This window comes from Seriola lalandi, unplaced genomic scaffold, assembly GCF_002814215.2.
Source record: "Seriola lalandi dorsalis isolate HSWRI2012SDOR001 ecotype SW California unplaced genomic scaffold, Sedor1 jcf7180002054676, whole genome shotgun sequence".
Lineage (NCBI taxonomy): Eukaryota > Metazoa > Chordata > Actinopteri > Carangiformes > Carangidae > Seriola > Seriola lalandi.
Window position 1 is genome coordinate 513,093 of NW_019525229.1, and position 27,612 is coordinate 540,704.

The following is a 27,612-nucleotide window of genomic DNA, read 5'->3' on the forward strand; positions in this document are numbered from 1 at the left end:
TTGGATTGACAAAAAGTAGTTCTGCAAAACTATTAAGTGTAGCCTACTCCTGGTTTTGAAATTTTGTTGCTAAACATGTCATTTGACATCTTCCAATTCTTTTCCCAGCTCCCCTTAATAAAAAGCTTTGGTGAAAACAAAATCATCTTTTTAATCTGTATACCTGGTAATTCCCACAATGCTTAGTATTTACAGTTAATCTCCTTGAAATAGCAGGAGAAAGAAGACGCGGTTATATTTCATAGAAACGCTTTCTGTTTTAGACTCTTAATCTGCCATCTATCAAAATCCCATAAATTTGGGACTACTTGCCAGTGTGTCGGCGGAGGGATTCGTCAACTGTGCATCTCCGTGCTGAGCCAGGCTGTCCAGACTTGTACTGATGTATGCATGGTGGAGAAAAGGGCAGGAGAGTGGGGTATAATTGAACAGTGTGTATGTGTGAATGTGCATGTGTGAGAGCGTGCACGTGTCTTCAAGAGCGTGCGTGACTTTTCCCATGACCTGTCAATGACTCAGATAAATAATAATAATAATGTACTTTCCTTATTTATTTTTTTATTTATAATGTCGAACAATTCATAGAGTTCTGCCCGGTGTCTCTATGTGTGTGTATGTTCATCAGTCTGTGCATATGTGTGTGAGTGCACAGGTAGAACAGTGTGTGTGTGTGTGTGTGTGTGTGTGTGTGTGTGTGTGTGTGTGTGTGTCTGTGTGTCTGTGTGTGTGTGTGTGTGTGAGCAGAATAGGGAGTGTTTTTCAGTGATAGCTGAAGCAGAATTTCTCACACCTGATGCTGGCAATAAGCACAATAACCCCCACAATAACACACACACGCATACACACACGCATACACACACGCACACACACGCACACACACACACAGCCTGCTGTTACCTTCACAAGTGCCTGGTGCTGACATGTAACAGTCTGTTACATACTCCTCCAGCTTTTTCTCTCCCTACTTTCTCCTGGCATCACCACCTCCTCATTTTCCCCCACCTCCTCTTTATCATCCCAGTTCTATCCCTCTCCCACCTTATCTCCATCTCCTCTGTGATGTCTGTTGTTTGTCATCCACCTTTTCCTCTCCACACCTCTGCCTCCTGCTCCTCTCTGTACCTCCCCTATTTGCCTACTTATTTTATATCTCCTTCCTTTTGCCTCTATGTCTTTCTCCTCTCCAATACTTTCTGCCTCTTACCTCCTTCCCCTTCTTTCCACCTCCTGAATATCTGCCCTAATTCTCCTCCTAGTCTCCCCCCTTTCCTCTCTCTTCTCTTTCTGTTCCCTCTGTCTGATTTTTTTTGTTTCTCCTCCTCTTTCCTCCTTTCTCTTCTTCTCCCCTGCCTCCCTTCTTTTTGCCCATCCATTTCCTTTGCTTCCTCCGCTTTCCTCCCCTCCTTCATATTTCTCCCCCTCCCTCCCCTGCTCTTCCACACCCCCCCTCACTTCCTCTCTCCAGTGATGACTCCTCTCCTGTGTCTTTCCTGCCTCCCTCCCTCCCTCCCTCCCTCGTCCTTCCTCCTTCATCTCCTTCCTCACCCCTCCTCCTCCTCCTTCTCCTCTTCCTCCTTCCTGTCTCTCTAATGTCGCTTTCGATTTGAACAGTGTGTGTGTGTGTGTGTGTGTGTGTGTGTGTGTGTGTGTGTGTGTGTGTGTGTGCGTACGTGCAAATTCTTCCCTTCCCCTCCCCCCATTCTCCCCCTACGGTGACACAGTAAAGCAGTTTCGCTTCGTTCACCTCCAGCCCCCCATCCTCTACTCTTCCTCTTCCTCTCCCACCACTCTCATTTTCACCCCTGCCACCTTCTCCTCTCTTCTCCTCTCCTCTCCTCTCCTCCCCTCCTCCCCTCCTCTCATTAGTCAGTGTCCATGAAATTCACCATTCCACTGTCTCTCCTCTTGCTCAGTCCTCCAGTCCCTAACACATCCTCACTAATGAACAACTGCTACATCTCTCCCCTCCTCCCCTTCTCCCTTCACCTCTCAGCTCTCTCCTTTCATCCTCCTCCTCTTCCTCTTTCTGTGTCCTCCCCTCTTCTCCTCCTCCTCCTCTGTCCTCCTCTCCATTCGTCACTCCGTCTCTCTCTCTTCCCTTCCCTCCTCTTTGCGCTTGGTTTCTCTTCGATCTTTCAGAACTCAGTGTCCCTCCCACTCTCCCTTTAGCTCACTCTTGTTTTCACTTCTTTCTACACCCCCCACCCCACCACCCCATCCCCACCATCCCTTCTCTCTCCACCTGTCTCATTCCCTCTTCTTGGCTGTCTGCGCTTCTCACTTGTCTGTCTCCTGTGCTGTCTCCCTCCTTCACTTCCTCATTTTTCTCCACATCTCCACATAACTCTCCTTTCTTCCCTTACACCTCACCCTGACTCCCTTCCCTCCTTCCCTCCCTCCTCCGAAGTCTCTGACTTTCTCTGTTATGCATGGTCTAGAATCAGATGTGATAGAATGAACTCCTCCTGCTGCATTCATTAAGTCATAGTTGATGGACCACCATACATGTCTAAATGATGAAATACTCACCTTAGGTACAATGAAATGATGTCGTTTGACATTATTTTACATAATTTTCTGATTTTTGCACACTGATCATCACCTTGCAACACAACATATGATTCATTATAGTCATTGTGAACCTAAATGGATCATACTATATATATTCAAACGGCTGTAAGTTAGGTAAGGTTTTAAATGTTAATATATCACTAAACTGATTTGTATCTCTCATCTGGTGGAAGTTACAACTGTGTGTTTGCTATCTTGTGTCTCCTACATAATAGCTTTGTCTCCTTAGTCTCAAGGCCAATAATCTTTATAGGGAAAATGTATGCGCAAAAAAACAGACAAAAGACAAAAAAAATGAGGAAATCAAAAACAGCTATTGAATAATTTGAAAAGTTTAACTGAGAGTGACAAAATAGCATTTTGATTGACATGCATTGGCACAAGTATTGTATCAGTTGCTGTCAGAATAAACAGGTGAGGTATGTGTACCAACTGTAAGAACAGTATACTAACACATTTAGTATGTAGAGCATAATGTATAGAATTAACATGGAAATGGTTAAGAAGGTAGCTGCAGTGTTCAATAGAACCCACATCACAAAAGTGTTGGAAAAAATAAAAAATGCACTGACAATTTATTTTATTTCTATTTGAGCCATATTAGCCTCGTAACAGCTGTTAAATAGTGCTAAAGGAGAAGCCACAACAATCATTAGTTTTTGTCCACTTGTCAGTGTGAATGTATCTAGCAAATCCCACGGCAATCTGCCTGTTCGCTTATGAGATATATTGTGTGCAAATTTGACATTATGCTCTGAGAGTGTTGCTAAGAAAGACTCCTGGGGTGTAAATAAAAAAAACGGAAAGGGCTCATCCTTGGGATCATGATTGTGCTCAGCTATGCCATAATGCAATAATCAAGCACTCTTTATTTTCAATAGGCTATTTTCTGTGCTATTGGAACTTAAAAGTCTATGAAAAAGGATGAAAAGGCTAAAACTCTCCACTTAAATCCAGAATAATTAAATTCTTTCTGGGTTTTTAGTGGAACTGATGCAGATTTGGTTCATGCTTCAGCATCAGATAGGAAAGCTGTAAGGCCCATGTGTTTGATAGGATTCCACTGAGTTTGAATGTAATCAGCCATAAATGATTTACAATTATTGCAGAGATATAAATGTACAGCTACAGCAGACAGACAACAGACATATCCAGGCCAAATGTATACAACAGCAACATTTCATCACAGCAGAACAGCTGGAGCATGCAGAGAGGATCTCCAGTCTATGTTGTGTATTTCTTTGCTGCAGGGCTCTCTGTGTTGAGAGAGGCCTCATCCTCATCCACCATTCTCCTCTGGTTCTTTCCACACTGCATCTGTTGATTCCCTCTCTCATCCTCCCTCCTGCTCTCTCACTCGTTTCTCTCCCTCCTTCTAACTCCTTCTCTTCTCTCATCCTCGTTCTTTCCTCTTTATCTACCCCCTCCTTTGCTTCATCTGTCATCCCTTCCCTCCTCTTCCTCGCTGCTGTTCATCAGCACACCCTGCATCCTCTTTGATCTATCTATCTATCTATCTGTCTGTCTGTCTGTCTGTCTGTCTGTCTATCTATCTATCTATCTATCTATCTATCTATCTATCTATCTATCTATCTATCTATCTATCTATCTATCTATCTATCTATCTGTCTATCTATCTATCTATCTATCTATCTATCTATCTATCTATCTATCTATCTATCTATCTATCTATCTATCTATCTATCTATCTATCTATCTATCTATCTATCTATCTATCTAATATCCTTTCTTTGGTCTGCATTGCTGAGCTGAAACTATATATATATGTATATATACAGTACAGTATGTGTGTGTATCTGTGTGTGTGTACCAGTATATGTGTGAGTGGAGGTGGGAGGGGGCAGCTTCATTATACAGTCCTGCGAGCAAATACACACTGGAGAGAATATAGAGAAAAGTGTTATATACTTACATCCTCACAGACAGAGGACAAAAATGTTGCTGGGAGGACAAAGAGTCATTTCTCCTCTGCAGAACGAGTTGAAATGTTGATGTTTTGGCTGTATGTCTCAGCTGTATGCAAAAACAGAGACAGAGACACTTATACAATGAGAATCAGGCCTGTGTATCAACTCCCTGTCCCTCTTCGCGCCCCCTACTGACGTATGAAATAAATAGTTTTTTCTACCACACCGAGAGACAGATTCCCTGAAGACAAAAGACTGTAGGCGGGGTTTAGAGACTGGGCCATCTGCGTGCTGGGGAGAGCTGCTGTGTGAGAACCCCCTATACAAGGCCTTTATTTGCATTATGAAAAAGTGGGTAGGCTTGTGAAGGTGGCCATCTCACACCCCACCAAATCCAGGACTCACACTCATGACCAGCGATCTCTTTAGTAATATTTAACCCTGTTGTTTTATTTTGGAATCCCATAGATTATGTACAAATTTGCATTTTGCAAATGCAAAATAGAAAAATGCGAAATCTTCTCCTTTCCTGTTTCTTTTCTTTCGGCATTATCAGCAAAACCCAATGTGGTAACCTTTGATAACAGGTGACACAATATGGACATGAACATTATACCTTGTTGTCACATCAAAAAGGGAAATATGTGTTATATGAGCTCTGCATGAAGAAATGTGTATTGTTTCTGTTTCCCACAAGACAAGTCACAGACAAAGAAATGCACAGTCTGTCATCCTATGTGACGTTATGTCTGCATATGCTGTTGTCACGTAGACCCCAGAGAGGTCTCCTTGTTAGACCTCTTATGAGCAAATCTACAGAAATCCAGTTAGACTTATTTGGAGCAGTAGTGCTACAGAAAATGTCCTGTCAACTCCAATCATCTACGTAGAGCCTATGAAAATCCATTCCATTTTAACATGTTTTACAGTGAGGGTCTCTAGACCACAAAAAAAACTGATCAATTCAAAATGTTTACAAGCAATTTTGATAAAAGTATCAAACTGGTAAACCAATATGTTTTTGAGCTCTTAAAGAGGTCCCGGGTCTCCAGGAACATTCCCAAACATGTCAACGACATTAAAAATGTCTGCCCAGTTTAGAGTTGAAACAATGAGTCCATAAGTTGATTAACAAATAATTATAAGCAACTGACTTTTCTTTGTGATATATCTGAGGAATTTGTATTTTGGACTGTCATAGAAAACAAACAATCTCAGTATTGCACCTTGGACTCTGAGAAACGAGGTATGGGCATTTCTCCCAGTATGTTTAAACATATGTATGTTTAAACATACTGGGAGCAAGTGATTAATGAATGAATTGAGAGTATAATTGGAAAATTCAAAGATAATACATTATCATTAGTTGCAGCTCTACCTACTGCAGAATTTATGAATGTGCAAATTAAAGATGTCACGTTTTTGACCAAAGAAATATCACAATATGTAAGTGTGTGTTCTTACATCCGACAGACTGAAGCACTGTGCTACCATTCTTTTTTTTTCTTTTAAGTGTTTCTTTGTTAATTTTATGTGTTGTGCCGTTTTGATACCGATGCGGTCATGTCTTACTATGTTTCTGTATTTGAAAGAAAAATTGCTTTCCTGTGCTCAGTGGTACGTTTTGTCTGTGGTGACCTTGTCGTGCTCACATTATCCTTGTATGACCTCGTCTCACCATGTGCTGCATAACATTCCTACAGGGGCGTAGTGTGACTTTGATATGGGCCTAGTATTCTTTTACATTTTTGTGGTTGATTTTCATAAGGAAAGGGTATGCAGCCCTATCTGTTGTGCTGGAGGGACTTTTAAACTTAACCAGCGCATTACTGGTTTGTTTGTATGAACTGGCGTCGAGGGTAAAAGATTGCTCAAAATGGAAGTCAAGGCAGTAAAAGTTAAAATAAAAGACTATATTTTCTATAGTGTCTCCTAATTTATCCTGTCTGGAGCTTTAATTGAAGGTTTGGAAGAAATAAAGAGCAACAATATGAAATGGGTGATTTCATACCCCACATCGCCACCTAGTGGTCACTGTTACTGACTGCCCCTGAAATCATGTACTGCCAGTAGATGGGGTCCTCTTTGACCATGGACCTGCACCTGAGAAAACAGAGAAAACAGAGAAGAGACTGAAATTGGATAAAATGGATCCTCAGGAACTTTTCAAGTAGCTACTGGAAATCCCCAAACCCCACTCTATAACCTGTTAAGGAAATAAAAAGGTAGTTTCAGGGTCAAAGCAGCTCCTCAGTCACCATGTTTGAAGGGACCTGACTGTTCTGTAAAATCTGCTATTAGTTTTTTATTAATTTTCCATTTTTAATTAACAAAGTTTTGGCCAAAAGAATCTAAACAAAACCTGGTTTCATCCTTCGAAAAACGATCCAGGTTTAACAATGATACACTTCAGGTTCTAGTTTTCCCAGATAAAAGCAAGGGGACTGTCATATCAAAGTTGCATCCACAGGCAGAGTATAAATGACATCATCATGGCTAATGCAACTTAGTGTAGCGCTACATAGGCAGTGAGATCAAGTAACTGCTTGTTTTAAATAGCCATTTTTATGTGACAAAGTGTTTATTGTTTTGTAATTACAAAATAATATGTAACATGAGTCAAAAGAATATTTAGCTTTGATCTGTTGTAATACATGGTCATACGAACTGTGTATGATTCTCAGTACATACTGTATCCATATTTACAGATATTTTCATGTTTACTCAAACCTTGTACAGGGGAGCAGCAAAATATAACAGTATGCAGACATTGACATATGGAAATCTATGCAGCAGACATTTGCATGGTATACATACAGTACATACCCATATGCCAAGTATAAATGCAAGACAAACACACATAAAAACTAGATTGTAAAATTTACTGTAATGTCCTACCATTCAAATAAATCCCATCATCCCAGTGTTAACATATTCTAGAGTAGCCTACTTTAAGTGACTGACAAAACATCTGAAAGAAATTATATCAAAATTAGATTATAAAGATTATAGTGAAATGTAATAAAAATCTGACTGCTAGCAGGGTGTACAGGGCTCCAGAATGCTCACTGAGCTTGATGTAATCAAATTGCTGTAATTGTGTTACATATAATATGTTACTCCCAGCTCCCTGCATCACTGTTAGTTATGATGGGTTATTTTAATAATACTTTAAACAATATTCTGTCATAGATAATAACTGTAAACGCCAAAGATTATCCTCCAACAACGTGAAAACACGTAAGTCAAACACGAGGGTCAAGACTTTCCAAACAAGGAAACCACATTCGCGCTAAAGTAGTGGCGCTTTCAAATGCTGTCGGAATATTGACGAACAGATAGTCAGCGTATCACCAGGTAGCGTGGCCGAGCGGTCTAAGGCGCTGGATTAAGGCTCCAGTCTCTTCGGGGGCGTGGGTTCGAATCCCACCGCTGCCAGGAATCTTTTCCGTGGGAATCAAATGAAATCTTGTCCTTAGGTCATGCACTTATAACAGCAGTCGACATGTTGGAAAGGCAAGACGCCAAAATCTGTGTGAGCAACATGGCAACGATAAGGCAGACATTGATAACGCTATGGTTCTCATGTATTGCGAGGTGATATGGACAATCATTGAAACCAACTAATAGTATTTTCCTCCATAAAATGTATATCAGGTAGTTCAACTTTATGGAGTTTTATTTTTATTTATTTTTTATTCTAGGCAATTTATTCTATTTCAGAGATATATTGTACTTTGTACTCTTTTTCACATTAAACTAACAGCTGGAGTTAGTCACTCTGCAGATTTTATACACAAAATCTAATAAAAGATGATGCATTGTTATGGAATAGACTACACATCCTTGTAAAATAGTTAAACTATCGACAGGACAGTAAACACTAAAATGCAATAAAATATATATAGTATATACCTCCTCACAAGGCGTTATTCTGCTACATAATGAGTACTTATAAATACATTTGTTTGATATTAAGAAAATTCTTTACTTGTACAGTTGAATGCAGGATTCTCTTTCTTTTTTTCTTCCACTGCTTTGAGTAACATTAAAATTATACATTAAGTACATCAGAAACGTTACAAAAGGGTCAAATGTGTGTATTTCTAAAAAAAAAATACACAAAATATTTGGAAATGTTTTACTTTACGCGGAGTTAAGTAAGTCTTCACTTAAATTCTTGAAAGTCCATTTCGGACTCAGTAGTGTCTCAGGAGTCTGAGCTCATGAGGAACACGTGAATGCAGCATAGTTGGACGCGACGGAGAGCGGAGGAAAGAAAAGGGCAAGGAAGGGACCTGTAATAAATTCTGCCTCGCACTCTTGGCGCCAATCAGACTTAAAGAGAAATAAAACAGTTGAATTTTTCATTGATTGTTTTAATCAAATTTGCGCCTAACCGCTGCTCCTCTCACAGCCATCGTTGGGTGCTTTAGCTAGCTAGCCTCGACAGCATACTCTCTATCATTGTCATATTAATCTGGCCCCCTTCTCTCTGTCTGTAGTCACGATACTAATAACTCAGCACCAGGGACAATAGAGGCGTGTTTCTCCTGGGGGACCGATAAGACACAGCGGCAAAATGGGGGTGAGTTTTGTCTGTTTTGTTCATGTCTGGGTGCGACGGTGTTGTAATTGAAGGTGGATGTTTTGGGCTGGTGAATACATGGTGGTCAGGGGAGAGAAAGAAAGAAGGAAGGAGGGATGAAGGGAAAGGAAGAGAGACCATGGTGGATGGATGTAGCTCAAGGTGTTGGTTAGCCGTTTAGCTACCTCCTGATAGCCTGGGTAGCAGTGAAACGTTAGCATCTGCTTACTCGCAGCTTTTTATGGCATTCTCGGCATTAGTACTGCATTGTCCTTTTCACTGTGCACGGTTAACTTCCCCCGGTGTGTGTTGTGACATTGTTAGCGTGCTAACCGTGCTAGCCACTTTGGAATGCCATATTAATGACGAGTGCTTTGCTAGCCATCAATGCTAATCACTTCTCTGTGTGTACGTTTGACCAACAAGCCAGAATGTGCTGTGTTGGCCCACCTGGTTATAATATATTCAGGCTTGTTGGATGTGAGTAATGTACACAGCACCAGCCAGGCCTGTACTCGGAGTTAGTTTCCATAACTTTAGCTAGTCTCTGCAAGCAGACTCGAGTTTATCCTCCACTTTCACTCCAGATAAACCAATCCACGTGTTTGCACAGTCCCAGCTCAGTCTGCAGCCTATCTGTGCTTGGTACAGAGTTAATACTCTCAGCTACAGTTGGCAATTCAGTGCATTCCTTCCCATAATTGTTACCTCTTCTGTTCAGGTCTGGATCTAATGAAGGAATTTAGCGAATTCCTGCATGTTTGTCACTCGCCATTGTTTGTCCGTGAAGCATCAATTTACCATTTCTGCACTGTAAACATGTCAAAGAAAACTTGATTAACGTACTGCAAATAGATGGGATTTCCCAAGCTCAGTAATGCAATTTTTAACAATGTTATTCTATCAGTACATGGCAGCTACTAATTATTATTTTCCATTGTCGGTTAATCAGCTGATTATTGTTTCAGTTAGTCTGTAAAATGACAGAATATAAAGAACAGTTGCCATCACAATGTCCCTGAGCACAGGAGAACATCTTCAGATAGCTTTTTTGTTTGACCAACAGTCCATAACAGAGATATTTAACTTACAGTGATGTAAAACAGAGAAAACCAGCAAATTGTCACATTTGAGAAATTGGAACCAGAGGATTTTCAGTGTTTTTGCTAGGTAAATCCATTAGTAGATTATCAGAATAGTTTTATTTTAAAATTTCTCTTAATTTGATTCATTGACTAATCCTTTTAATGCTCCAGGACTTAGTTCAGCAGAGGTGTTAAGCCACCTAGATCCTGACACATCTTGTCTTGTGATCAATTTAGTGTGTTGTTGATGAAACAATAGCCACACTCATTAAATATATAGGATTTGCACAGTGAAATAACTGTTTTGCTACTATTTTATTTCATTTTCAAATATTGTCATTTTTTATGACGTTTAAGGAGGTGATTTTTATGTCTTTATTTCAGGTGAGGTGGTCCACCTCCTGTATAAAACATTATGGGGAATCCTGCTGTGCAACATCATTATTTGTAGTTGAATATTTTGTTTTATGTCAGGAGGCAGGTTCATTTCTCCAGCTGAAAACCTTTTAAATTAAGTGTTCTTATCAAGCCAGTTCCAGCCAAGTGTTAATTTTCTCCATAAATTACAAGCGTTAATAATTAAAAACAACTAATTATCACTGTTTAGGGTAGTGTACTGTCGTGGTAGAAACATATTTGTAGCATCTGTTCAAGTGTGTGTTCTCTCTGTTGCAAGGCATAGATGCAGTCAGAGTGATTTGTGTGAATTATGGCTGCACCATTGCTGATACTAGCATCGGACATCAAGCCAAGAGCTGGCTAAATTAGAGTATCAGTATCAGAGAATTTTCCCAATACTATAATCCTACGCTGAGAGCACCATCAGCGGTATAAACACTCCACTGTTTCGCACAGCATTGACAAGTGGTGCTCAGAAAAGCTACTGATGTGAATATGAATGCTCTTTTTTTTTTTTTTTCACTGTACTATTGTTATCTTCCTGTTGCTGTTTTTATAGGCAGGATAATCATGTTTATAACAGTAATAAGTTATTTTTTTGTGTAAGTGGTACATGTTGTTGTGCATGGCTGACCTTGATTTTTTGTGGTTTGAGGTCTGTTGTGTGTTCCTGTGTCATTTAGTGCATGTTGTTATGTTGGTTTGTGTGATAAAATGCTGCTGCAAATGAGGTTTGCACACACACAAAAACATGGTATTACTGGTAATTTTATATTTGGAGGTCTACAAAAAAGCTGCTAAATCCAGGTGCAACTCATTTTCATACTTCTTTTTATTTCCCCCTTAAATTTACCCTGAAGTTAAGACTCTAACAAGGACTTTACATTACATAAATGGTATTAACATAAAACTGACATTCCTTCCTGTTTAATCATGCTTCAAAGTGCATTAAACAACAACAGCTGAATGGTTAATAATGCATTTGACATTTTTGTGAGTTGGATGAAAGCACAGTCGAACCCTGGCTAAATCCTGGACTTGTGTCATTGGACCTGGGTGGAGCTCTTTGATCTTTGTCACCAGGTTTTTTGGTGATGTCTTTTTATCTGACCAGCTAGCTCCTCACATGCTTTAGTGTCACAATACTGAAATTCCTCACACTTACACACTTGTAGTGTCTCAAATTGATTCTTCTAAAGACACAATGAAGAATGGTATCGCACCAAACCACAGCCAGTGAATACTAAATTATACTTACAGCCCCACAGTGGATATCTACTCGGACAGGATCAGTTTAAATGTATAATTGATTATATGAAATAGAGAAGGGGATTGATTAAGTGACAGAAAAAGCTAAAGATTCTCAGTAAATTAAATGAATGAAATATGACAGTACTTTGTCTCTTGTACTTTGTACTGGCTAACATGTTTGGGGGAGGAATATGAAGTACAGACCGGATTTATGTTTTATTTTTACGTTTCTTTTTATTAGACACGTATAATTGTCAGAGAGGAGTAGCCTGATGCAATAGTAGTTGAACGAGGAGTGGGGAGGAAATGATGTAATTCTGACACATCTGTCTTATAGCTTCTCCCTCGTGCTTTTGTTTTTCCTCCATTGCTTCCCTTTTCTCTCCCTCTGACCCTCATCGTCACTTGTCCTGTCTCCTTTCAATCCTTCTGTCTTACACATTATCCTTCCTCATCCATGCCTGGTTTTCATATTCCACCATTCATCTCGTCCTTATTTCCTGTTTCCAGAGGAAGTCTAACAGAGCAAAGGAGAAGAAAGCCCGACGTCTGGAGGAGAGGGCGGCTATGGACGCTGTCTGTGCTAAGGTGGACGCAGCCAATAAGGTAATTTGGTCGCAGAAAGGCAGCTGTCATCAACTTGGATTACTTTCTAGGGAACTGTGGGATTGGAATTGGATGTGTATTTTTTTATTTATTATTTATTTTCATAATCTCAGTGAAGAAAAATAGGTTCGGGTGTTAGCTGCTCACTAACTGCAAATACAGAAATATTCCGGTTGTGTACCTCTGGCAGTTGATAATGGCATTGCATTGATATTAATAATACATGCACTCTTTGTATTTGTAAATGCTTCACATAAAAGCACCCACCACTTGGCCCTTTTTACATACTGTTTCAGGCTTTCCAATGGATTCAGAATGCATCAAGCACAGCACTTAAAACATCCACTGTGAGCTGTGATTTCTTTTATCCTCTGTTAAGTTACAGTAATAGACCAAAAGCTGGAGATGCCCTCCCTGCCCTAATTATACCCATAATTGATATGCACATGACAGGAAAAGCCAAACTCAGTGCCATATGTTTCTTTATGCATAATTAATAAGCATTATTAAATCCTAACCATCTAGCAGAACACACAGCAAACAGCTCCTGCAGGCTGGAGTTGGGATAGAGCATTAGTAAACTGTACTGAAGCCTGGAGGAGAACAAAGCTCTCGCACTCCCCTCGAGCTGAGCTGTGAACAGGCCTGCTTGGGCTTATTATTTTTCTGTGTCACTTTGTCCCAAAATGGGGCATTTTGTGTTTCATGCTGTTCTCTCTCCCGATCCTCTCCACTGCTGATGTGCCAACAGAGAAGGAATGCAAGAAATCCCCCCCCCCTCAAAGTAACATTTATTTTGGTTTATGTCTTTTTACTTTATGCCAGCAGTAATGAATTTTGACTAGTACTTTTTGTTTTAAATGAACAAATGGTGAATTCATTGCTTTAAAAAAACAGCAGAAAATCTGATCCTGGTTTTTGAAGTGACTGTTAAAAACATTTGTCACTCGAAAGTCAAATCCTCCTTCAAAAGTAGGGATGTCTCAATCATGTTTTCTGATCCTTGAGCACTGCTTATGCCAAGTATGAACAGATATTTATTTCTGTTAATTCCCCCCTAATACAGCGGCACATTGCATCCACAGTGCTACATTATTTAAACTTCTTAATTTTATATCGAACGCTACACTTGAACTTTAATTTTAAATTGGTGCCTAAATCATATTGACACACAATTGACACACTGATTTCCCTGAAGGTATAATGGTTCAGGAAGTAAACAAGTATTACAGATGTAGTTAAGTTGAAGATAGCCCCAGGGTGTTCATGAAAGACTAGGCCATAATATTGTTTTGCTTATTACTATATCATTATACAAATGATTACAACCAAATTGCAATAAAAGATAACAAAATTTGTCATTTATGGTTTTGTTTTAGATGGGTAAAGGGTTTTGGTTTCATGTAATGCATAACAATGTAACAGTTTACTTTGTTAAACATTTAAATTTCATAGTTTAGTGTGTCATTTTGCATGTTTGTCATGTGGAGAGACTTTTCAATATTGGACACATCTCAGCCAGCACCTGTTATGCATTTTTTGTGTGGTGGAAGGGAACTAAATCTAACTAAATTGTTGAGGTCTAAAAATGAACAAAACAGTTTCAGCCAACAGCAGAACTTTAGAGTCAAAGGTCAACCTGCAGATTACGAGGGGAAAAGATGACCTGGTAGAAAGGAAGGGGGTGGGTTAAGTGTCTGCACCTAGGGGCCGCAATGTCTCATGATCTGTCCAAGAAAAGGTGTTTTCTTAATTTGAGATTATGTGTACTCTCAGGGCTGAGGAAAAACTGACTTTGTGGGATTTTATTATGACTCGCTAATGGGACTATAACACTAATAGCCCTGTAATTTTCCTGCCTTTATGAGCCCCATTTGGGCAATTTACTTTTACTGTCTATTTTTGTGGAATTACTGAATTCACAAGTAAATGATTGAGTTTGATTTGAAAATACAAAAGTGTTGGCTGCAAAGAATAAATATACAATTAATTTGCCAATCATTTTATTGATGAATTGGTTTGCATATAAAATATCAGAACGCAGTTAAAACAGATCACTTCAAGTATCTTGATTTGTCCAAGTAGCGGGTGAAAACCCAGATATATTTTGTTTTTATATCATATAAGGCGATGAAAAACCAAAAAAACATACGATATTAGTCATTTTATGGGGTTTATGGTATTAAGATTCGGTTTCGGAAGGGGAAAAGTCTGTTTTATGTTTTTGAAAGTCTGTTCAGCTAATTTTGTCCCTCCTTCTCCCAGCTGGATGACCCATTGGCTGCCTTCCCGGCCTTCAAGAAGTACGACAGAAATGGGTACGCATTGCTTTGTATGCCTACAAAGGACTTATTCAGTGTTTCATGAAATACATACTTGTTTCATTTGCTACATGGAGGGGAGAGTTGGTCTGCTGGTGGTATTTCTTTCTGTCTGTCTCCCACTCAGAACACATTTTTCACACATACTTTTTTTTTTTATACTTTGTTTTTGTAAATTTTGTTCTAGTGGAGCACAAATGCACATGCGAACTGATCAGACAGGTCACCAGGGACAACACCACACAGCTCATATGTTATCAGGAGTTAGCTTTGTGTTAAAGGTGACTTTCCCAATAGTCCCAGGACGAAAGAGGCGTACAAAGAAAACATGTACAGATCACCTCAAGTCCATCTAGTCCTCAAAGGAAATTAAAATGACTGTTGTCTTATGACATTTATCTAACAAATACACATACAAAGCCACTGACCAAATAAATCACAGAAGTAAATAATTATAGATGTGTTGATTCTAGTAAACCACATGCATAAAGTTAGAGAAGTCGTTGTTAAAAAAACAGGGATTTCACCAAGTAGTACTTCTCTTTCTGTGTACTATCCATATTTATCTGAAATAACCGTTTTGACCAATACTTGATTGAATTGTTTCCATTTTTCACACTTTCTTGATGTTATTGACCCTGTTGTCCTCCCATCCAGGCTGAACCTGCAGATAGAGTGTAAGAGAGTGACCTCCCTCAACCCGCTGTCTGTGGAGTGGGCCTTCGAACTCACCAGAGGCAACATGCAGACACTGTAAGAAGGCCAATCTGTGCTGTTCCTGTGGTTAAAGGTGTAGTTCAAGAACAAAATGACCCGTTATTGAATGGACAGACTCACATAGATGTGAATGGTAGATTAGAGCTGAGTAGAAGCGCAGACGAGCCAGAAATTCTTTGTGTGCGGCGGAATTGGAGAGTGACATCAAACAGCAGCAGAATAAGATGTGGATCAGTGTTTTTTTTTTTTTTTATGAGTATGAATTAGATCAGACACACTGAGGAGCCTGAGGAAAGGAGAGCAGAGGCAATACAGATGGATTTGAGATGAGGCAGAGAAATTACTACAATTTATCTTCTCTCACTTTGCCAGAATTTGACTCGTGTTCAATTTAGCAAATGGCACCCAGTCAGTGGAAATTTGTTCCATTTAGAAAACAGGTCCTTTTGGAGCAGCATCACCAGAGCAGCCGGATGATGGGGAGAATGCGGATGCGAGGGTAAAATTAGTGTGTCAGGTCACGTTTGAGCCGACCCATTTTCTTTTTTGCTGTGCTGTAGGTACGAGCAGAGCGAGTGGGGCTGGAAGGAGAGGGAAAAGAGGGAGGAGATGAACGATGAGAGGGCGTGGTACCTGCTCGCCCGCGACGGCGACTCCGCCCCCGTGGCCTTCTCTCACTTCCGATTCGATGTGGAGTGCGGGGAGGAGGTTTTATATTGGTAACGTGCCGATCCATGAGTTTGTAGATTGCAAGAAAAGTCTTATTAGTAGATTCTATTTTTTTGATTTGACCTTTTTTAACCTGTTGTCTCGACTCTCCAGCTATGAGGTGCAGTTAGAGAGCAGAGTGCGGAGGAAAGGACTCGGCAAGTTCCTCATCCAGATCCTACAGCTTATTGCTAACAGGTAAAAACTACAGCTGCCATTACAGCAATGTGACCCTGTGTAAAGTGTAGATGCTGTTGGGCCGGGGTGTGGACGAACAACCTTGCGAAACTGGATGAATTCTCTGCCAATAGCTGTAAAAATACTTTGATTTTGCAAAGACCTCTAAAGCTGATATCGGAAAGTCTGTTTATATTTACATTTGGATCATTTACTACAGGATTTCACACTAGCAAAAGGGGTTTCAAGCAATGTAGGATTGAAAATATTTACAATTTAGCACATTTGTGAAACCCGTTTCACTGAGAAGCACTGAACGTAAACAATAACCTGATGTCCATCACTCGCTTCAGGCATGTGAAACTAAAGCATATATGTTCCTGTTTCTTTTCTGCTCTCTTGCTCTTTCTGTCCAGCACACAGATGAAGAAAGTGATGTTGACAGTTTTCAAACACAACCACGGGGCTTACCAGTTCTTCAGAGAAGCTTTACAGTGAGTATACTGGGTCTACAAAGACTGTGTGTCTTTTCTTTTTTCTTTTTTTTTTCTTTAGTGGAGAACTTTAAGGAAAGACTTGCATTGTCATTCATTTTATAACACTCAATTAGTCATTGTGAACAGTTTAATGTGAAAAAACTGGAATCTTCATGCTGTCAAAATATCTGTTGATGCGTAAAGAACATAGGACAAACTCAAGGGTGACTGTGATCTAATGTACAGATATGCAACATGTCCAAACCTCAGTTTTTTTCCTCCAGAGCAGTGATATCCAACCTGAGGGTTTGGGAATGAAATCAGTCAATATTATGTCAGTAACAGAAGTAAGAACTTGTAAGTGTTGATGGCTGCCTTCGCATGAGGGCCGGGCAATATGACTTCAAATCAATATAACAATTATTTGCGTGTGGATGTAGCTTGAGGCCCATTGTTTGCACTCATGATATCCATATCGCCAGCTTCGCTTTGAGTGAACACAGACTAACATTAGCTGGATTGGGTGGAGGCAACATGAGATAGTATTTATTTATTTAACTTAATTTCATTTCATTTATTTTATTTTATTCATCTATTTATTTATTTTTCACGTTCAGTGACAGTTCACGAATGCACACATTTGGGAAAGTATTAACCAAACTAACCGACATAAGGAACATTAAGTTGGTGAGGGGTTCTAAATGTCGGTTTTGATACTTTTTCGGTTAATTGCCCAGCCCTACTTCATATGCACATTTCCAAAAATTACCCGTTCTGTTTCATACAACCTCTCCAGCCTCCTTTGTCCTTGTTAACTAAACCCCTCTCTCCACGCCTCTAGGTTTGAGATTGACGAAACTTCGCCGAGCATGTCCGGTTGCTGCGGCGACGACTGCTCTTACGAGATCCTGAGCCGGCGGACCAAACATGGCGAGGCCTCGGCGGGACACACCCACGGGGGCGGTCACTGCGGGGGCTGCTGCCACTGATTCAGCTTCAGTTAGACCTTATGATTGGTTAAAAGCCAGCAACTTTCATGGCTGTGTGTGAAAGCTTGAGCTGCCTGCTCTTCTGCAAACGTATGAGTTTGAACGGTCGTCTCCACGGCTGTTAAAAGTGAACCGATGGTGGAATACCTGGCTACAGATATTAATGTCGCATTATGGATTGAGATTTATGTGTCTTTTGTGTATTCCTGCTACAAAAGCAGTATGCAGTGTGAGCTTTCACACATAGCTCCTGTTTGTCGTTTCCTACTTCTTGGTTCAATGTCCAAGCCATCTTTTCTCATTCTCTTGTTCCACTTAATGACTATTAGTAGTTTCCCAGTCAAAGAAGAAGCTTTTTGCTGCCATTATTTACCACCAGAGTCAACCTCATCCCATCCTGCTCTCATCTCCTAACGTGCTATACTGTATCGAATCATTCTGCAGTGCTGCTTAAACTGTGGTGTGGGACCTAAAATTGGATACTGGCCTTGGGCTGTGTTACAGAAACTCATTACCTCTAGTCAGAACCTCTTAAGGTTAAGACAGAATTTATCTAAAGTCAAATTCTGCTAAGTTGATAAATCATGCTCTAACTCAAATTACCTCTGATACTAAGCAGGTAAGATCGGTGATATAATACAGCCCCTGATTTCCTTAGGACCTCCCTCTGAGACTGCTAGCTTGTTTCACTGAACCAGGGTCCCAGGATGAGGCTGAGTGTACTCAAGTGTAGGTCCCCTTGGAAACAGTCTGAGAAGCCCTGCCATACTGTAACATTACCTGTTGTTGTAACACAAGTTATATGCACATATGGCTTGTAAGCACTGCAGCTAGCAGCAACTGCACTGTTTTTAACCACATTTGCCCATGATACTACTGTTACATCATTACAGTACACCATTAGCACTACCCATCTTCTCTATTCAGGTGATACCTAAATGTATAGACAGCTCCCCTGCTTTTATTTGTTCTAACTTATGAGACAAGATGTCTGAGATTGCCTTTTTCTTTCTCTCTTTATTACGTCTTCTACTTTCTCCCAGTGAATTGAGTAAAAAAAAAAAAAAAAAAAAAAAAAATCCTCAGTTTCTCATCTGTTGCTGTAAATCTGCATCCAATCCACAAAATACTCCCAGTATGATCCTCTTGCTTATTCAGCTTGCTGTAGACCCCCCCAACCCCACCCCATATATCCTAATCAGAGGTACATGTCATGAACTGAAACCTTTTTTCTGTTTCACTGCATCATTCGCTCATTTTTCACCCTTTCTTCTCGCCGTCTTTTCCTCGCCTCCATGCTTATACCCACAAACGGGAGATTCACGTCCTGATGCCACATCTTCCCATGCTTCAGTTGTGTGAAGAAATATCACATCCTTCTCTACTTTTTGTTCATTTGTGCCTCCGTTCTCTCTCCATGTCGTAAAGGTGCTGAATGATGACAGCAGACTTTTATGTTGCTCTCATCTTTAGTCAACTTTGTGCAGATGTATTGCTCCTGCTTGCCTCTGAGTTCGCTTTGTTTCCAAGAGGTACTAATGATAAACAAATTGATGTTGACGCTACTTTTAGCTGTATTTAAAAACTACTAAAACCATCCTCCATCCCTTCTCTTACATATTTTGTTAGCATGAGCAAATCATATTGATTTATCATGGATGAAAATTGATAGACATCACCACTTCATTATATGGCCGTTCGAAGCTGATGAATGCTATTAACTTGGAGGAAGGAACATAGATGAATGGATGGGTGGATGGATGAAAGAAGTAATTAAAGAGCAGTGAAGGCGTTTTTATGGTCGTTATTCCTCTTCCCCTCAGTCGTGACGTGTTTTCCCAGCCCACTGTCATTAGCTTGCATGACAAGATTTAAAAATGTTTAACAAAACTTGTAGTTAAAATCAGGATTACACAACAGCGATGCTGCTTCAGAACTGTAGCTGCACTGTTTCAATCTGTATCTAAAGTCCTCATGGTTATAGCAGCATTACTTTAATATTTCATACAAATCTCCCATGAACATTTGTGCATGTTAGAAGCTTGTGAAGGGGAGAGTTGCGTGAAATGTAAAGATAATGCTGTGGTTTGGTATTCCTGACAGCATCTTAGCACAAAGTCAGTACTGTAAGGTTTGACGGAAGTTCTACTGCACATCTGTTGTCCCACAATAATCTTACTGAGATGCCTGAAGAAGTTCCACTGAGGGTTTTAGATACCACTTTACTAGTCAACCTAGAAAGGCTGCTGTAACCACTTCAACCTTTTTAATTCCATATCTGTTTACAAAACCTTCAGGGTATTTTTGGACCGTTTCGAGCGCTAGTCGGCTGGGTTAGATGCCCTATCTAGAAACCACCATAAAACCCTTTAATTCCAGGACTGTAGTCAGCTTGTACAGATTTTATGTGCGGGCTAGAGGAGTGAAAAGATAATTCTTCACGCTACTGTAGATGCAAATATTCCTCTGTCTAATGTGGCTGAGAGGGCCGTAAATTGGTACGGTTTGAAATGTTTTTTTAAAACAGGTCATATCATCAAGGCTCGACTGGAGATTTCATACAGATTATTGCCTGGTTAAATATGTGAAAAAGGGGAGACTGAAATGTGAAGTAGACAGACACTTTCTTAGAACCACCTAAATATTGAAATAATCTGTGTTACACAAGAACAAAGATGTTACTATCACAACAAAAACCCTTGTGGATTACTAAGTCCAGATCCTGGGGTGAAAGTTTCTGGTTGTTTCCAGACTGGGTGGAGACAATGAAATATTCATATAAAAAATATTCAGCATCTGTAGACGACATATTGGTGTCTCATGCTTATTTGAACTCTGATCATGAACAACAAAAATAATTAAACAACATATTGCTTGTTTTAGTTCTAGACTGACTTCTGATAAGTACAGTAATTCAATTTTGTACCGCATAGGTTACAGTAAAAAGAGGATGTTGTACATAGTGGTAGTATATCAACCGACTGACAGTCTCTCTCTCAGGTTAATCAAACGTAATCAAACCTCATCTGTTTTACTTAACAGCCATGTTGTCAGTTTGGTGTTCGCTGGATTGGATTGGCCACAGCTCTGACCCAGAGTCAGTTTTTGTGTCGTACCATCATATTTAAAGAAATTGTAATTTGAAAAACCTTATCTAAATTTTCTTTTTACCACAACTAAGATAGTGTTAACGCTACTTTTCATGAGATTTTAGTTTTTATATTATGATACAGTCAACGAAAAGGCTTGGGAATGTAAAATGTCTTGAAAGTAAATATGACACAAAGTTTGAACTGACTCTGGATCAGTGCTCAGTGGTTACATTCAATCGAGATAGGTGGGCTGTGTTTAAAAAAAGAAAAAAAAAAAAGTCTCACTTGAACGAAAAATGCGTTTGTGAAAAAATCTTAAGTTGGTAAGTGAGCCTAAACTTAACAAGTTTATTTTAAAGTCAGTGAGTACTTTCATTTTAGAAAATGGTTACATACCCTCACAGAATCACAGATCCTTCTCTTGGTCTTTTCTCTATGTATATATATAAGCTGTTGTGGATCCATATTCATTTTCATTTCTTGGCCTTATACAGGTGAAACACTTTTTTAAACATGATGTTAAAAAATGAAACCTCCATGTTTGAGAGTGAGTGTTAAAGTCCTGTCCAAATGACAATGAAAGGGAAAACTAAGTCATTCTGCCTTGTCAGTGTTTTATTTGTATGTTACAAATAAAGGAAAGTTGATTGACTTTTCAAGAGATGCCTTTTTGTTTTTTGTCATTTTCATTTTAAACAGGAATATATATATATATATATTTTTTTATTTTTTTTTTTTTTTTTTTTTTTTTTTTTTTGACTGAGTAAACAATTACTGTATTAAGTCAATTATGAGACACTGAGTGAAAACTATGAGTTGTCAAGTTAACTATTTGACTTGCTAAGTTAGTTTTTGATAAGGTGAGTCACAACTTTAACTTTAAAATATCTATCTTTCTTTTTTTTTTGTTTTAATTTTCTTGGTGCAGACTTCCACAGTAGAAACCGTTATGTTTTCATACATTATACTTGGGAAATGGCGGTTTTCGGGATTTATGTGGAACTATCAGTGAATGCCCACTTTGTGAGGGGACTATTTACTGTGTTGCACTCAAACCGGAAGTTGTTGGTACATTGCTGCAAAAAAAAAATGTCCTAGCTTAACCGAATGAATGGATGCTGTGATGCACTGAGGTGCCTTTGCTCACATCTCCAAGATGACATGAACATTTAAGCTCATATTTCAACCCTCTCGCTCCTGTCTTCCACGAACTCCCGCCACTGGTGAGTGCATGAAAATGGCATTCGAGCTATTTTCTGTGAAAACAAATTGTCAGGCTAACATAGCTTAGCTTACACTGATTTATCATGAAGTTTAATGCATATTCATGTCAGCCGGCCTTCCAAGGAAAAGCGAACACAAGCTTCTACTTCAACGTTTTACAATTCGCCTCACCAACAATGTTTGTTAAAGCTGCTGAACAGGGATGCTATCCCTCTTAGCTTGTTAGCTCAATGTTGAGTGCCAGTTGAGAAACTGAATTTTGACTCAGTTTAACACATATACACATCATTAGGTGTCAGTTACAATCTTCCCAGACAAAAATTCACTTCTGATAATAAAGAATAACCAATAATGACAATAATACATTGTGACTGTTGATGTTTTACTTGTCCCATACTGTCATCCTTTCAGCTGGTCAGGGTACCATGGCAACGAGGATGAAGCTGAAGCTGAAGACTGTGTTTGTGCTCTACTTCATGGTCTCCCTCCTGGGCCTTGTCTATGCATTGATGCAGCTTGGTGAGTGGTCAGCATGCAGTCTTATTTGAAACTTGATCCATTGCTGTAATAAAAAGTGCCCATGAGTACATAAGCTTAAGCCTGTGTGACAGGGTCAAGGAACTTCAGGGAAAGACAGATATAAATGAACTGATTACTTCTTGGTTAAAAAATACCCTTTGGAGTCATTACGCTCTGCCAGATTTTGTACCTAAGGCTGCCTTTCTCTGCTTTGTCCCTGATGCTTTGCAGGTCAACGCTGCGACTGCACAGAACATGACATGCCCAAAGACCGCACCATATCTCGACTGCGGGGGGAGCTGCACCGTCTTCAGGAGCAGATAAGGAAGTCAGAGGCAACCAAACAACCCCAGAAACCTGCAGCCAAGCCTTCTCTGCCCACCATATTTGTGATCACCCCAACATACGCAAGGTAGCCTTCCTTGCCCCATCTCCTCCCTCCTCTTTTACTCACCATATCCCTTCAGATACAAACCCACTGTTTCTCTGATTTCCGTCTCTGTCCAGGCTGGTGCAGAAGGCCGAGCTGACTCGTTTGTCCCAGACATTCCTCCATGTTCCTCAGCTCCACTGGATTGTTGTGGAAGACTCGCCTCATAAGACGCCACTAGTGACTGACCTTCTTGTAAAGAGTGGCCTGACCTACACACACTTGCACATGCCTACTGCCAAGGACCGCAAACTCCAGGAGGTGGGTAGAGAAAGGGCAGTGATTTGTGGAGACAAAGTCAAATTAGTCTGTCTACATTTCTGTCGTCTTTGGTCTCAATCTAATTCAATCCTCATCCTCCACCTCAGGGTGACCCCAGCTGGCTGAAGCCTCGTGGAGTCGAGCAGAGGAATGAGGGTCTACGGTGGCTCAGAGAGGACAGGAGGGCTCAGCCGGGTGGAGACAACCAGCAGGGGGTGGTTTACTTTGCTGATGATGACAACACATACAGCCTGCAGATATTTGAAGAGGTGGGTGTTGTGAATGTGTTTATTTTTATTATTCTCAGAAGGGACTTGTTTAGCCTGTTATGATGTCTGCAATGTTTATAACTGTGAAAGCGTGTGTGCGTGTGTGTGTGTGTGTGTGTGTGTGTGTGTGTGTTAAATGTCCCATGATTGAACAAGAAAAACAAATGACCTCTTGTTTTGTTTCAGATGAGGAGTACCCAGCGAGTTTCAGTGTGGCCAGTGGGGCTGGTTGGAGGGATGAAATATGAGAGGCCCGTGGTTGAGGGAGGAAAGGTGGGTGCTTCCTGTGTTCTGGTTTCTCAACTGGAACTAAAGGAACTGTTCCAGGGTTAATGATACTAAAGAGCTCACTCTCACTGTTTCACTGATGAAAAACAAATTACTAACAGCAAAAATATGTTTTGTGTGACTCCTGAATGAGGTTAGTGTCTTTTATATTAAATCATGAGATACTCAACTATTGCAAAGATTATACAAGTAAGTAATTATATTGTGATGTATTACATCATGTATTAATATGTGATTTGACTTAAGTCAAGGTATTTACTATCTTTCAAGGGCTTTCAGCTGCATGTCACAGTCTTCCTCAGCAGATAAAGTTCTCTGTTGTCATGCAAACACCATCACTTATCATGTGACCCAAATATAGACCTTTACGTCATGACAACTGAGCGAACCAATCTGCCGAGGAAGGCTGTGAAATGCAATGGAAAGCTCCTGAAAATGGTAGTAAATAGACCGTGTGTTCGGATTTGATAGGTTTCTGTCAAACTACTGCTGAAAAATAATCAACTTGCATGAAAATACTTTATTATATATATTTTTTATATTTTATATCATCCAGCAAATATAAAATGACATTTGATAAACTGTGACTATCTGTGTGACTTTCCTGACTCATATTCATTGAAGCTGTTCTTTCTTTCATTCTGTTTTTCTTTAAAAAACAGTTACACAAACCAGTACAACATATAAAAACTGATATCTGTGGGATCTGATAATATCAGCAGTTATCTTCTCTTAAAGCCCTAGTGGTTTCTTTTAATGTTTTATAAGCCACTTCGACTGAATTCTTACCAACATCAAATGTTTTTGATTGTTCTTCTAAGGTTGTTCGTTTCCATACCGGCTGGCGTCCCAGTCGCCCCTTCCCAATGGACATGGCCGGCTTTGCTGTATCCCTCAAACTGGTCCTGGCCAATCCAGAGGCTTGTTTTGATGGAGAGGCACCAATGGGCTTCCTAGAAAGCAGCTTCCTTCAGGGATTGGTTACCATGGATGAACTGGAGCCCAAGGCGGACAACAGCTCTAAAGTATGAATGACCCTATTTTGAAATTTGTAAATCGTCTATAGCGAAAGCCAAGGCCAAAATATGTTGAATGCATGTGTGTTCTTTGGCGAGTCTTTTTTGAATTTAATGACGGATAGAATTAGTAGTTGCAGTATATTGTAAAGCAAAATGTAGTATTTGGTTGTATGTCCAATCATTGTGTGTATGTGTGTGTGTGTGTGTGTGTGTGTGTGTGTGTGTGTGTGTGTGTGTGTGTGTGTGTGTTTTGCAGGTGCTGGTGTGGCACACACGGACAGAGAAACCGAAGATGAAGAGAGAGGAGGCTCTGCAAGCTCAGGGACTGGGTTCAGACCCTGCTGTGGAGGTCTGAGGAACACACACATTCACACACACACCTCACACACACACCACACACACCACACACACACTGTAAAGCATATTCTGCTGTTAAATGCTGCATATGGTTCTCTGCGTTGTAAATACTGTAAAACAGAAAACTATCTGTTGGAGATGACATTTAAATTTACCTGGTTATGACTGTTTGTTTTCTTGTGTCAGGTAGTAAATGTACGTGTGTGTATATATTGAGTGAGTGTGGGTGTCGTGGTAACTGTATGTTAGTGTAATTATCAGGGTTTTCTTTGGTTTTAGTGAGTTAGGCGTCTTCATTTAGCAGTACAGGGGATGAGTTCTAACAATTGCCTAATGGGGGCGCCAGATCAGAAATTTAGTGAAGCCATGCAGTTACACCTCCAGTACATTTCTGCTTAAAGCTGGAGGAACAATCACGTCTTATTACAGACTCGCATACTTGTATCATTCGTAGGGTTGTACATATCGTGCTCAATGGAAATCCTGCAGTGTAACCCATTCCTGACAGCAGTTAGATATTCTTATGTCTGAGTTACACCAGGACTGGTTCCATCTCCTGTCTATGTTCCCTCTGGTAGTTGTTTCTGATCTGTACCCAGTGTCATCAGTTCAACCACCGACTTCTTGACTGATTTCTGACCGAGATGCAGTTGCCATAGAGCACTTTATTCATGCATGGCTTCCGTTTTTGTGATATTAAGTGTCTGTAAGTCTGTATTCAGCCATATAGATGCTTTTTTTAATCATTATCATCAGAGGCATGATCATAGTCTTTATTTAGTATTGTGGAGCAAAGATAGTACTATGGTGCATTTTTTCACCGTAAACAATATTCATAGCATAAACAGCAGCCAGAAAACACGCCAAACAGGGAACAAACCTTAGCAACTAGTTGCCTTGCCTTTATCATGCTCTCATGCACCTGAGTTAAAAACACACAAAACTAGTACAACTTGGCGACACTATGCTGCAACACAGGCGTAACAAATACCGAGATGCATTGGTTCCACACCCAGTGTAGCTTTAGTGATACAGCTCAGAGCGCAAATGCTGGTTTTCAATAGAGTGATAGCAAAAAGCAACTAGTTCAACAAACATTTTAATGTGTATCCTTGTAGTGATGCTTTTTAGAAAGTTCGTGGAATCAATTTAGAGGCTCTGATTAAGGGAACAACACTACTGACGCTCCTGTAAATTCAAACAGAATACAAAACATGGCCTTCATGCTACATTTCCACTGAGAACAACACTTCAATTTGCCTTTTAATAGACAAAAACAGCCCCTGGTGTTTAGCACTAGCAGTATTTCAAAACTATATTTGAAAAAAACTCTTCAAATATAAATTGAACTACTCGGTATGTGCTTGATTATCTGTCACAACATCCTCAGAAATCAGAAGAATGAAGAGCAACGTAACGTTAAAGTTCGAACAAGTGCTCCTCAGCTGCTGTTGTATGATACTGTAAAAACAGCTAGTGCCTGCTCATGTGTAATTAGTGCCTGTAAGTCAGTTCTCTTACTGGTGTATAAGGTATTTATCACTGTAATATTCTTTACATTGTATAATGTGATCATGTCTGTCCCTGGTCTTGAAAATAAACCTAGTTAATGTAAAACATATTTTGCCATTGTCTCTTTTTCAAACTTTAGAGGTACTTGCTGACTTGTGAACTGACTTTGAACTTTCTCTTGAACTTACAGCAGCAGAAAAATGGAAAACCTGGTACAATGCAGTGATGCAGCAGCTACACAGACACTATGTTTAGTTTACTGTCCCCTGCCATGTCCCTGCAACGTGACGCTGCTAATCTGGTGAATGAACTAAAGTGCAATAGCTTTTGGTTCAGACTCTGGGTTTATGTTTCACTTATGGGGATGTGTGATCAATAAGAGGGAGGGATTTGGATACAGGTGGACCAATTCCTTGGGCAGATCACAAGCTGAGGGATTTTGAAGTTCATAGATTGTATCTTCTGCAGAAGTCAGACACAACACAGGAGGGTAGTCCCAGTACAAAATGGAGGCCAGAAGTTTTTTCACTCACTTTTCAGTCCTACAGTATAAGTCCTCATCCAGGCCCTCAGCTCCCCTCGTGCCAACTTTAAACGCAGAGCCCCCAGACTATGGAATAGCCCGCCCGTGTCATTCAGATCTTCCACAGCCATCGACTCTATTCAATCTCAGCTCAAAACATATTTAGCGTTGAAGACGAGCTGTTTCCCTCTGGTTTGCTTGTATGTTTTGCTGTTTTGTTGTCTGTTGATGTTTGGTTCTCTGTGTTGATTGTATTTTTTCTTGATGGTGTTGGTCAGCCGTTTGCTGTTTTTAAATGAGCT

The 27,612-nt window shown here is 40.0% G+C and overlaps 2 protein-coding genes and 1 non-coding gene across 3 annotated transcripts; all 3 read left to right on the forward strand.

The window, feature by feature from the left end:
* Window positions 1-7,855: 7,855 nt before the first annotated feature.
* trnal-aag (transfer RNA leucine (anticodon AAG)) lies at window positions 7,856-7,937 on the forward strand. The gene has a single exon. It is a non-coding gene; the product is annotated as a tRNA-Leu (tRNA).
* Window positions 7,938-8,741: 804 nt separating this feature from the next.
* On the forward strand, window positions 8,742-21,567 carry naa40 (N-alpha-acetyltransferase 40, NatD catalytic subunit). Its single transcript, XM_023421768.2, has 8 exons — window positions 8,742-9,087; window positions 12,333-12,428; window positions 14,694-14,746; window positions 15,407-15,502; window positions 16,027-16,185; window positions 16,289-16,372; window positions 16,768-16,845; window positions 17,669-21,567. Exons 1-8 carry the CDS (start codon window positions 9,082-9,084, stop codon window positions 17,814-17,816), a joined length of 720 nt encoding a protein of 239 aa, XP_023277536.1. The 5' UTR covers window positions 8,742-9,081; the 3' UTR covers window positions 17,817-21,567.
* A 405-nt stretch (window positions 21,568-21,972) lies between these two features.
* Window positions 21,973-26,892, forward strand: b3gat3 (beta-1,3-glucuronyltransferase 3 (glucuronosyltransferase I)). The gene is made up of 8 exons (XM_023421735.2): window positions 21,973-22,131; window positions 22,544-22,651; window positions 22,883-23,063; window positions 23,159-23,342; window positions 23,450-23,611; window positions 23,798-23,884; window positions 24,721-24,924; window positions 25,175-26,892. The coding sequence occupies exons 2-8, from the start codon at window positions 22,558-22,560 to the stop codon at window positions 25,271-25,273; spliced, it is 1,011 nt and encodes a 336-aa protein (XP_023277503.1). The 5' UTR covers window positions 21,973-22,131; window positions 22,544-22,557; the 3' UTR covers window positions 25,274-26,892.
* The last annotated feature ends 720 nt before the right edge of the window (window positions 26,893-27,612 follow it).